Source organism: Aplidium turbinatum, chromosome 12, assembly GCF_918807975.1.
Source record: "Aplidium turbinatum chromosome 12, kaAplTurb1.1, whole genome shotgun sequence".
In the NCBI taxonomy this organism is placed as follows: Eukaryota; Metazoa; Chordata; class Ascidiacea; order Aplousobranchia; family Polyclinidae; genus Aplidium; species Aplidium turbinatum.
This window is the reverse complement of record NC_137483.1, coordinates 24,397,404-24,409,463: the sequence shown is the minus strand read 5'-3', so window position 1 is coordinate 24,409,463 and position 12,060 is coordinate 24,397,404. Positions and strand designations below refer to the sequence as shown.

At 41.5% G+C, this 12,060-nt stretch overlaps 1 protein-coding gene across 1 annotated transcript in view; it reads left to right on the top strand.

Annotated features, from left to right (window-relative positions):
- Positions 1-12,060, top strand: part of LOC145780708 (uncharacterized) — a 105,426-nt gene that overhangs the window by 42,703 nt on the left and 50,663 nt on the right. The window contains exons 40-56 of the mRNA XM_082592328.1: positions 48-162; positions 233-380; positions 1,192-1,252; positions 2,226-2,343; positions 2,719-2,789; positions 4,076-4,264; positions 4,536-4,745; positions 5,438-5,608; positions 5,870-6,102; positions 8,590-8,720; positions 8,943-9,099; positions 9,166-9,266; positions 9,785-9,940; positions 10,253-10,344; positions 10,977-11,058; positions 11,249-11,358; positions 11,654-11,857. Coding sequence (XP_082448454.1) covers positions 48-162; positions 233-380; positions 1,192-1,252; positions 2,226-2,343; positions 2,719-2,789; positions 4,076-4,264; positions 4,536-4,745; positions 5,438-5,608; positions 5,870-6,102; positions 8,590-8,720; positions 8,943-9,099; positions 9,166-9,266; positions 9,785-9,940; positions 10,253-10,344; positions 10,977-11,058; positions 11,249-11,358; positions 11,654-11,857 — 2,349 coding nt within the window. The remainder of the gene's footprint in view (positions 1-47; positions 163-232; positions 381-1,191; positions 1,253-2,225; positions 2,344-2,718; positions 2,790-4,075; positions 4,265-4,535; positions 4,746-5,437; positions 5,609-5,869; positions 6,103-8,589; positions 8,721-8,942; positions 9,100-9,165; positions 9,267-9,784; positions 9,941-10,252; positions 10,345-10,976; positions 11,059-11,248; positions 11,359-11,653; positions 11,858-12,060) is intronic.

Here is a 12,060-nt window from a genome sequence, read left to right as displayed (position 1 = left end):
GTTGGACGAGTATGGTCGGTGAAGATAGTGATTTGTTTTGTTTCCAGGTGAACCCCGCAGCCTGATCGACATCCCGTGGGCGGTAGCTATATGGTTAGACAACACGACCAGGGAAGGAGTCCTCGAGAGGGACTCATCTCTTTCGGCAAAGTACATTTGCAAGTATGTGCATGATATGTGTTGCAATCCCCTGCATGATCTCGCTCTTAGTTTGTAATTCCTTCCTCACCAGACGAGAGATGCGATGGCATTGCTCCCGTCCTCCTGACATCTTCCGTGCCACTCTCAAGGAGGGCATGAACACTCTTTACTCCTATCTCGGATCTTCATCATACGAGTGCGATCCTGGATATTGGTTCGGACGCGGCATCTTTATCCAGGTGAGAGGAGCAATGATAGCTGAGGTCTTGTGTCATAGGAATTGTATGCGGTGCTAGCTGGAGCCTTTGTCATAGGAATGTATGCGGTGCTAGCTGGAGCCTTTGTCATAGGAATGTATGCAATGCAATTTTCATGCACGATAAGCGGCCGTAGCTTGTGTAATCACTAGTCAGCAGAATGAAATGTTCTAGAAGAAGTCAAAAACCAAAAATTTTATTTACTATTTAAACATTTTCCTACTTCTATTCTTCTACTACTTCTTTGCTATTAAAAACGCAATACTTTCTTATGTATAACTGTTTGAATGAAGAGTGCAGACTCGACGACCTCCTACGCCTTCAGGGCTACGGTCTTTCGCACTCTCTCATTGGATACACACTGTACGTGTTTGTTTTGTGTACGTTTCGCATCCAAACAAAAATAAAATGACCATCCATCCATCCCACTTCCTAATTTTAACGTTTAATCAAACCTACTTCTTCAAGCAGTCGGGTGTTTTCACGCTGATATTAGATGAGTAAACATCTTTATTGTGCAACATGCATTGTCACAGTTATGCTTTGTGACGTTGTTTACGCAGAAAAAAACAACATTTCTGTTTAATAAATTAGTTGCAATGCCCAGCGAACAGTCGCCTGACACTGCATGGAAGTTGCTGGCGCTGTCTTGTGGTTTGCATGAAAAGGTGAAATAGTTTTCTGTGTTATTTGTTTTTCATAAAACGTTTTTGCAATACACAAGACATGACATCCAATGATACAAGTTAAATTTTGAGAGCCTTGTATTTTGTCAACACAATTCTCTACGCAGGAGATCTTGTGCACCTCCGATCTGGAGTGGGAGCCGAGACCAGAGACTCTGTTCTGCTTCTGTGAGTAAACATTTTTTCACTTTGCAACATCATAAAGTCGGTCATTGGTAAAGCGTTGGAGCAAAAGTGAACCTACATTCGCCCATGTGCTTCCTCACTATATGAGTTGGTGATAATGTCATGCTTCCTCACTACATGAATTGGTGATGATGCGTTTCATGGTTCCTCACTACATGAATTGGTGATAATGTGTTTCATGCTTCTTCACTACATGACTTGGTGATAATGTGTTTCATGCTTCTTCATTACATGACTTGGTGATGATGTGTTTCGTTCATTTTCACTACGTGACTTGGTGATGATGTGTTTCATGCTTCCTCACTGTATGACTTGGTGATAATGTGTTTCATGCATCTTCACTACGTGACTTGGTGATGATGTGCTTCATGCTTCCTCACTATATGATTTGGTGATAATGTGTTTCATGCATCTTCACTACGTGACTTGGTGATGATGTGTTTCATGCTTCCTCACTATATGACTTGGTGATAATGTGTTTCATGCATCTTCACTACATGGCTTGGTGATAATGTGTTTCATGCATCTTCACTACATGACTTGGTGATAATGTTGTTCCATGCATCTTCACTACATGACTTGGTGATAATGTTGTTCCATGCATCTTCACTACATGACTTGGTGATAATGTTGTTCCATGCATCTTCACTACATGACTTGGTGATAATGTGTTTCATGCATCTTCACTACATGACTTGGTGATAATGTTGTTCCATGCATCTTCACTACATGGCTTGGTGATAATGTGTTTCATGCATCTTCACTACATGACTTGGTGATAATGTTGTTCCATGCATCTTCACTACCGGTATATGACTTGGTGATAATGTGTTTCATGCATCTTCATTACATGGCTTGGTGATAATGTGTTTCATGGTTCCTCACTACATGACTAGGTGATGTGTTTCATGCTTCTTCACTACATGGCTTGCTGATGATATGTTTTTTCCTCCAGTGGTGGACTGTCCTCCTCCTCCGGACATAGCGTTCGCCAAGAAAACAGTTCAGGGATTACTTTTCCGCGAGATCACTACCTACCACTGCCAGCTTGGTTACTGGTTCGGCAAAAACAAGTAAGTGCAGCATCGCTCATGTCTCATCTTTAGCTAATTTCTAATAGCTCTCGTTGAGTTGCTGCAATGATTGTTATTTCAATGTGGGAAAACGTAAGTTGCTTCGACTTCTGTGCGCTCATTACATCAGTTCCACGCGTCTGTACAAAATTAGCAGTTAAAACTATTTGCTGTCAGTGATTGAGACGCGATGTGTATTGGGCTTGTTATGGGAGGATGTCGGTGGGTGCTCGAGCGGTAACTTTTATTGTTATCATAACCGAGTTTTCGGTACATGACTGAGTGAGGACTGCAACCCGATTCCGTGGTAATGAGTGACGAAATATGATGAGGCTTCAATCGCAATGAAGGTGTTCCTTCTATGTTGCTCTGCAGATTCACCCTAGACGCTGTTTGTTCCGGCTATGCAACCTGGCACCCTCCCATCTCTACGATTAAATGTGTTCGTGAGTATATCTTCGTTTTGACCCACGCATTTGTTTTGATTATTTGTTAGTCACAATTGAGCACTTTGAAATAATAATCGGCTTCTATCTAAGACCATACCAAAGAGGAATGAAACCTAAACTCTTTCGTTCGTTATTTGTCCTGGGGCCTTCTTTACTTGAATGCGCCGACCCACAGGTTTTGACCTAACGTGGATCCAATGCAATGTCTGTCACAATTCTTTCCAGTTCTTGCACGTATACAGACTTTGGGAAGATTGATGACGTAGTTTATTGGGATAATCAAACGTTAAACAGTCAAATAAATGGTCGAATGGTTCAACTTGTGAGATGATAGATGAAAATTATCAAATTCTGAACAGCAAATGTCAAATATACTTAACAATAAAATATAATATACTGCAAATATACACCACTACTTAACACAACTCTAATAATAAAAATTACATCACGCGGCTATTTATAACTGCTTCGCTTGGACCAGAACCTTCCAGAGACTAGGGTAATATCACATCACAGGAATTCATTTTTCTGGTCAGCAACAAGAAGTTTCCAAAATGTCACGTAGACAGAAACTTTCTAGAAGCAGATTTCACAAAAGCAGATTGCGTAACTAAAGTTTACTATAGTTCAATAATCGTCGAAACATGACAGCAAAATTACGCAATTAAATAGTTGTAGCTTGTCGCCCGAACTACGTATATTAATTGGGAATGTGACACTCAGAGTGTGATTGTACAAGCCTGGCTGCTTCGGAAGGGTTAGTAAACCTATTCAAAATCTTAGAATTGTTCCATTTTGTTAAAGTTTACGTATTAGCAAGACTGGAGAAGAATATTGCATGGCTTTGTTGCATCACAATCGTCCGACGTTCATGGCAGTTAACACTTCAATAAGTTAATTCAATCAAAATATAGTAAAAGCTTCTCTTGACATAATTGTAATATAGCTATAAATATTGTGTTGGCATCATTGTATAAAATAACTTTAAGAAAACTTTTCGCTTCGATTGTTGTGGTCACAATGGAGTGTGTAACTTGACAAGAAAGAAGCCATTTTGTGCGTGTTTGTTGTAAAAGTGGCTTGAGGGCGTTATGGTCGATGTATGGCAGCATCATTCTCATACAATTCATTAGCATTTTTCTCCAATTACTGAAAATAAAATGCAAGTACCAGTTATAACTTTTATAAAATTTAAAAAATGTTACTTTGTGGTAAGATTAAAATTTAACAAAACAAAGTGAATATTTTCCAAGTCTCATCCACGTTTGCATTGGTGTTCCCAGCTATCAAGTGCGACCCTCCCCCATACATCGAGTTCGCCACTCTGGAAACCTACTCCTTCGAGTACAAACAGAATGTTACATACCACTGTCGTCTTGGCTACTGGTTCGGCTACCAGCAATACAGTCTGACAGCCACCTGCAACAAACATGGGAACTGGGAGCCTTATCCCGAGAATATGCTCTGTTGGGGTGGGTGCTGTTTTGAAATATGCGCATCTCACAATATACTTATACATATATGATACTTACTAATACGTCTCATAAGAAAAGTCGAGTGTTGACTTTGGTTCGTTAATTCAAATAGAAATAGTTTATTCAAATAAGTTTGCTCCGAATGTTAAAAAGTTAATACTTTTATTGTTTTTTAATTTGTTTTGTATGTTCTTGAAGACATCTCAGCGCAGGTGTGCGAGCATCAATAACGTCGACTTCATAAACTCCATCATAGCTATTTTTGCAGAGATCGTGTGTCCTCCTCCAGTCGACAGAGGACACACTGTATGGGAACACATCGACAGGAAGACCACTGTGATGTCTTGTGAGGAAGGATACCAGCTTAAGTTTTCTGGAGAGTCCAACGTTTTGCCAGAAGAAGCCAACACAACAGTAACTCTGAAGTGTAATAACCACGGGCGATGGGTACCTGACTCGAAAGATTACAATTGTGTTGGTGAGTTGATATTTGTTATGTCATAATAGGTATGGCAATGGTGGACGTGGGTGAGTTACTCATTGTTAAATTCAAACTCATTGTTATGCTTGCACACCTCACTGACAGTGTAAATATGGTTGTAAATATTTTTCATGAAGTAAGATTTCTGAAACCACCATCTTATCAAGCAGTGTTTACTAACCTGGTCTAGTGGTCTACTTACCCCAAGGGGTTTATAGGAAGTTTTAAAAGACCTGTGAGTGTATTGAGTGTTTGAAAAGACATTAAAATTTAAAAAGTGACATTCATATGTAGAGTAGTTTTTTGTAATAACCAATAGTTTAAACTTAAAGAGTTTGCAAGATTATTATTATTGTAAATACATGTATGTGACAATATTGTAATATGTGACATGTGTATGTGATATAATATGTAATATGTGTCAATATTGGAATATGTGACAATACTGTATATTGTAATATGTGACAATATTGTATATTGTAATATGTAAATATATGCGACTACAAAAAGTCTTACAAACCACCGCTATACATCAAGTGCGGCAAATAATCATAAACATGTGCTCATCCTCCCGGTTTCTTTTGGGATTATTGAACAATGGAATAGGTTGACTCACCTTCATTAGTTATGCTCCAGCTGAGGAGTAGCTGGTTTGTTGACACTGTTAATGAACATTCTTATTTCGTCAGAGTTGCATTGCAAGTTACCCGAAGATGTTCCAAACACTGACAACGATATGCAGCACAATGTCGGTCCATACGAGCCCGGAAGGAGGATAAATTACCACTGCCACCCCGGTCGTTATATGCAGTATATCTTCTCCCCTTACGTGCTCTCTTATGGATTATGTTTATCCGAAGGTGATAAGTGTGAGGAGGTTGCTCTCGCCACTACCTCGTTGGTTGTAAACACGTTCAACGCTCTTCGACCAGGCTGGGTCAGCAATTGATGTAAAGTATCTTGCTATATTTGCAGCAAGTGAATACGATAAGCCTGGAAACGAACACCAGACTTTGTTATTGGAAATACTTCAACGGGTTCAGCGTTATTACGTAGCAATGGGAATGAAGTACAGTAAATTAGAAATGTACAATAAACCATGTCGTTTGTTTGATCACTAGAAACAAACGGGAGAATACTTGCATCAGAAACCGCTTGTGGAAGTTCAAACATGCTGCAGCTCCACTGGGAACAATACAAGGGAGAGGATAAGGCGATGAAGTTGGTGGATGCCACCACGAGGAGGTGCTTAGCGGCAATTGAGCTTCCCACTTTGGCAGCCCCCTTCATAGCCCTTACCTTTGAGTCTTGTAACATCACTAGTGCGAGGAATCTATGGCTCTGTAGCAAGCATGTGAGTGGCGTAGAAAGCATGCAAGTGATGTAGCAAGTGTGCAAGTGATGTAGCAAGCATGCAAGTAATGTAGCAAGCATGTAAGAGATGTAGCAAACATGCAAGTGATGTAGCAAGCATGCAAGTGATGTAGCAAGCATGTAAGTGATGTAACAAGCATGCAAGTGATGTAGCAAGCATGCAATTGATGTAGCGAGCATGCAAGTGATATAGAAAGCATGCAATGATGTAGCAAGTATGCAGGTGATGTAGCAAGCATGCAAATAATGTAGCAAGCATGCAAATAATGTAGCAAGCACGGAAGTGATTTAGCAAGCATGCAAGTAATGTAGCAAGCATGCAGGCAATGTAGCAAGCATACAAGCGATGTAGCGAGCATGCAAGTAATGTAGCAAGCATGCAAGCGTGTAAGTGATGCAACCAGCGTGCAAGTGATGTAGCAAGCATGCAAGTAATGTAGCAAGCATGCAGGCAATGTAGCAAGCATACAAGCGATGTAGCGAGCATGCAAGTAATGTAGCAAGCATGCAAGTGATGCAGCAAGCGTGTAAGTGATGCAACCAGCGTGCAAGTGATGTAGCAAGCATGCAAGTAAGCGATGTATGTAGAGAAGTGATGTAGCAACCATTCAAGTAATGTAGCAAGCATGTAAGTGATGTAGCAAGCATGTAAGTGATGCAGCGAGCATGCAAGTGATGTAGAAAGCATGCAATGATGTAGCCAACATGCAAAGGATGTAGAAAGCATGCAAGTAATGTAGCAAGCATGCAATTGATGTAACAAGCATATAAGCGATGTACTGTAGCAAGCATGTATGTGGTGTAGAGAGTATGCATGTCATGGAGAAAGCATGTAAGTGATGTAGAGAGTATGCAAGTGATGCAGCAAGTGTTTAAGTGATGCAGCAAGTATGCAAGTGATGTAACAAGCGTGTAAGTGGTGTAGAAAGTATGTGAGTGATGTAGCAAGCATACAAGTGGTGTAGAAAGTATGCAAGTGTTGCAGCAAGCATGTGAGTGATGTATTAAGCATGCTAGTGATGTAGCAAACGTGTAAGTGATGTAGCAAGCATGCAAGTGATGTAGCGAGCATGCAAGTGGTGTAGAAAGCATACAATGATGTAGCAAGCATTCAAAGGATGTAGCAAGCATGTAAGTGATGTAGCAAGCATGTAAGTGATGTAGAGAGTATGTATGTGATGTAACAAGCATGCAAGTGATGTAGCAAGCATACAAGTGATGTAGCAAGCATGCAAGTGATGTAGCAAGCATGTAAGTGATGTAGAGAGTATGTAAGTGATGTAACAAGCGTGTAAGTGATGTAGAAAGCATGTAAGTGATGTGGCAAGCATGTAAGTGATGTAGCAAGCGTGTAAGTGATGTAGAAAGCATGTAAGTGACGTAGAAAGCATGTGAACAAGCATGCAAGTGATGTAGCAAGCATGCAAGTGATGTAGCAAGCGTGTAAGTGATGTAGAAAGCATGTAAGTGATGTAGAAAGCATGTGAACAAGCATGCAAGTGATGTAGCAAGCGTGTAAGTGATGTAGCAAGCATGCAAGTGATGTAGCAAGCGTGTAAGGGATGTAGCAAGCATGCAAGCGATGTAGCAAGCATGTAAGTGATGTGGCAATCATGTAAGTGATGTAGCAAGCATGTAAGTGATGTAGCAAGCATGTAAGTGATGTAGCAAGCATGCAAGTGATGTAGCAAGCATGTAAGTGATGTAGCAAGCATGCAAGTGATGTAGCAAGCATGCAAGCGATGTAGCAAGCATGTAAGTGATGTGGCAATCATGTAAGTGATGTGGCAATCATGTAAGTGATGTAGCAAGCATGTAAGTGATGTAGCAAGCATGCAAGTGATGTAGCAAGCGTGTAAGTGATGTAGAAAGCATGTAAGTGACGTAGAAAGCATGTGAACAAGCATGCAAGTGATGTAGCAAGCATGCAAGTGATGTACCTAGCAAGCGTGTAAGTGATGTAGAAAGCATGTAAGTGATGTAGAAAGCATGTGAACAAGCATGCAAGTGATGTAGCAAGCGTGTAAGTGATGTAGCAAGCATGTAAGTGATGTGGCAAGCATGTAGGTGATGTAGCAAGCATGTAAGTGATGTAGCAAGCATGTAAGTGATGTAGAAAGCATGTAAGTAATGTAGAAAGCATGTGAAGAAGCATGCAAGTGGGAGATGAAAGTATGACACCTTGTGCGTTTGATGCGAAGTTTATGATTAGATTTTATGGAGACTAAGTTTGATAAATGATGTTGAAGAAGACGCTTACAAAATTCACATTTGGTGTTGTATGCTAAGTTTGAGTGGGTGACATTTTATCGATTCCAACGTCTTACATCAAATCAAACTCTAGGAACATCAAAGAATGGAGTATTGCATTTGAACTTGTCACTTCTGAACAGTTGGTCTCCCTTTATACTAAGTTGGCACCTCTCCATAATTTTGCTTTCATTAACTTTCTACTGTTCCATCACAGAGCGTAAGTGACTTGATCTTGTATTTGAACTCGACATCGGAGTTCTACCTGGCTGTGGACATGGACACCGGTTTGGTGCACACAAGCAGCAACAAGCACCAAGGTTTGGAGTTCATCGACTACAGTGACAGGTCAGATGCTTATAAAGCTGCTTTTATGAAATCACTTTTATGCGAAGTTGTCACAACAAATTAACCTCTCAAGTTGGTGGATACTGCGAGAGTTCGATACTCCGTTTGATTTGATGCATATTTGACAGCTGATGTATCCTGCTATGTACCAATCAATACATGAATGGCTTTGTAGCGCTGACGCTGCGGTACGAAACGATGACGTAATTTATGTTATCACAGACACGAAGAAGTTGAACTCGATTTATGCCGATTCCAACAGCCTCATTTCTCGCAGAAGATCAACTGCCTGAAGAATGGGGCTTGGAATCCCGACCCAGCTCTGATCAACTGCATTCCTGTGCATTGTGGGCAGCCCCCGTCCATCGCTAACGCCGAGGTGGGTGCGCTATTGTGACGACGGGCGCATCAATGCTGACCATCATAATTGTTTCTTTTGTTAAAGGTCGAGAGTGACTTTCTCAACGTCGGCTACGCGGCCACTGCTGAGTATACCTGCGATCCAGGATACGAATACTTGAAAGGGAGGAATTCTTACATATCAAGGTAAAGGTGGGCTGCGTCTCGGCAGTGTTGCAGTGGAGACTAGTCGATGTTATAAAGTATTGTATACCAAGAGTAGACTCCCGACTACGCGTCTTCGGTATTAAATTGATTTCGCGCTGTAGGTAAACCACGTTTTGCTATTCATTATTTCAAGTGAAATATTCCTTAAAACTCGAGATACAGTGAAATCATTCATGAACTCCTGTGATATTTTAAATAGTGATTCTAGGAGTATTTATTCTCAGTGCACTTGCAATGGTTAGAACCACTTGCTGGCCGGTCACTTAGTTGGTAGAATGAAGCTGCAGTTCGTTTTTTAAATGCCTGAAAATCATTAAACCATTCAATTCCACTGAACGAAGAGCCATCTTTGCAGTTGCCCCCCGCCCGTACATGGCGAAACAGTGTGGAAATACATCCATCCATACATATAGCAACAGACTTTTTAAGTCATTGGTTGTTTTGTCTTTGTACAACATCGAGTTCATCACTGTCATTTCTACTAACCATGTTTGCAGGTGTTCCGATATGCAGACGTGGATACCCAACCCCCTGGAGCTTCCCTGTCAGGAGATAGAGTGCCCCCACTATGCCGTACCCCCCAGTGCCATTGTCAAGCGAGGAAACATCAAGAACAACAAGTTTGGAACAAAGTTGATCATTGGATGCCCTGTGTACGTTCACGCTGATTCATTGATTTTGAGCTTTACAAGTATGTAAGATTGCCGGTACAATTGTTTCGTCATCGGTCCTCTGGCGATGCGTGCACTGCTGCGTTATGTGGGTCAATGTTTTGAGAGTTGCTGCTGGGGGCCTCAGGATTAGCACTGATCGTTTTCGGACTATTTCTGACTATGCTTTTGCAATGCGCGGTTTGCCTCAAACCCTGTATGTTAAGGTCGGACTGTCAGCCAAGCAGCCTTGAAGCAACGTTTCGCTTTGTTGTTTGCAACAGAATAATGATAAAAACATGTTTATGTGGACAGAGGCTTTTTCTTCGCGTCTGGCGTCCTTGACATAACGGTGACGTGTGGTGCCACCAAGCGGTGGGAAGGCGACCGCTTCAGTGAATGTTTACGTGAGTTTCCACTTGGTGTCATTTATGCTTTTTGAAAGAGAACATTTTGTCGTTATGATACTGACAAGTAGTTGCTAGAGGTTCAGAAGTTGGTTTCATTTTGTTCAACAGGTGATAAATCTTCAATACTCACCACGTTCAACTTTGATAGAAAAACTTCGTAAAAACACGTTTTCTTTATCAAAATTAAAACTAATGTAGCTTCAAGCAGCTGCTAAGGTTTATGTAAATAGTGACAGTTAGTTCGATTAAGTTATACCAGCGGTGTCTGAAGCTGCCGACTATTTAGCAGCATCATTTGTAATTGTTTTGTATCGCAATTTGCATTAAAGTAGCTGTTTATTGGTAACCAACATCTAAAATCGATGATTGCTCTTCGGTAGCCCTGCTTTGAATGGTTGCCGGCTTAAGACCTCTTTCCAAGCCTTCAATTTCTTTCGGTACTTCGATCAAGAGTATCGGGCCCAGAGTGCTGTGGACTGGTCTTCACTTAACGTGGCAGTGAACATCATACTCAGCAGAGATGATGGACAAAGTTGGTCATTGATATGTCTGACCATAAATGTTACAACATCGACTCTCCAGGGTGTTATAACATGCACTTGTCTAATCTTCACTGTTTGCATCCCCAGCCATCAACTGCGGAGACCCTCCTAGTGTTGCAAACGCATCAGTGACAGCTGTTGGGGGGAACCTTTTCAACACCTTGGCCAGGTAAGATACTGTCATCCTGCTTTCCTGTTCAACACCCCCGCGCCATTGAACACGTATACAGTGTATATACTATGCACTATACATGCCTCTGCATTGGCTTATTATGTCATACCTCTTGTTACGCGTTGATATTGACTTGTATGATTGTGAAGCATCGTTGCTAGGTTCACTGAGGTCGCTGTATGTGCAGGTACGTATGCGATGCTGGATTCTGGATGAAACCCGGTCTCAAATGGAAGGACACCTACTGCAGTGAACGAGGGTTGTGGGTTCCGGACCCCGTCAGCTTCTCCTGCTATAGTGAGATTTTCCGTAGAGTTGTTTGATTCGTAACTTATTAAATTACCGGATTTATAACCAAAACATGGAAAGCAGGACAACTTTTGGTTGTTTAGGGTGTAGTTATTGACACCCGCACTCTAAACGCGTGGTTGCCAATTTCCATGCATAGTAAATGAATCTTTGGAAAAATAAAGCTTTCATCTCGGTTGGGTCTTGCAGATGGCGTCCCATCTTGTCTCTCGTAAATAGTAACTCTATTTGCGCATATACTTCATTGCCGTTACGAGTTCTAATGCGTCATATTGCGTTTCAGTTGTGAAGTGTTCTGACCCTGGCCTCATCCGCGACTCCGTTAGAGAAGATACGGCGAGACCGTCACAGGAGTACCTCTACGGGGCCGTGGTTCTGTACAAATGCAACAGGGGGAGGTGGTTTACAAAGGGTGTGCACAAAGTATCGGTAACCTGCCGTGACGATGCGATGTGGCATCCGCACCCAGCCGCGCTCTACTGCAAACGTGAGTTGCACCTGTCCTCGTCAAATTGTCTATTTTGATTTGTAACCAGGAAGCAGCTTTGCAGCGTAAATGCTACCGGTTTCTATAGAAGTTGCTTGCAAAAATAAAACCAGGTAGTGGCACTGCGGCATCATTTTGCTCAATGAACAGCCGATCTTAAAACCACATTCACAACTTTATGGACGAAATTTCAAACCTTGTGG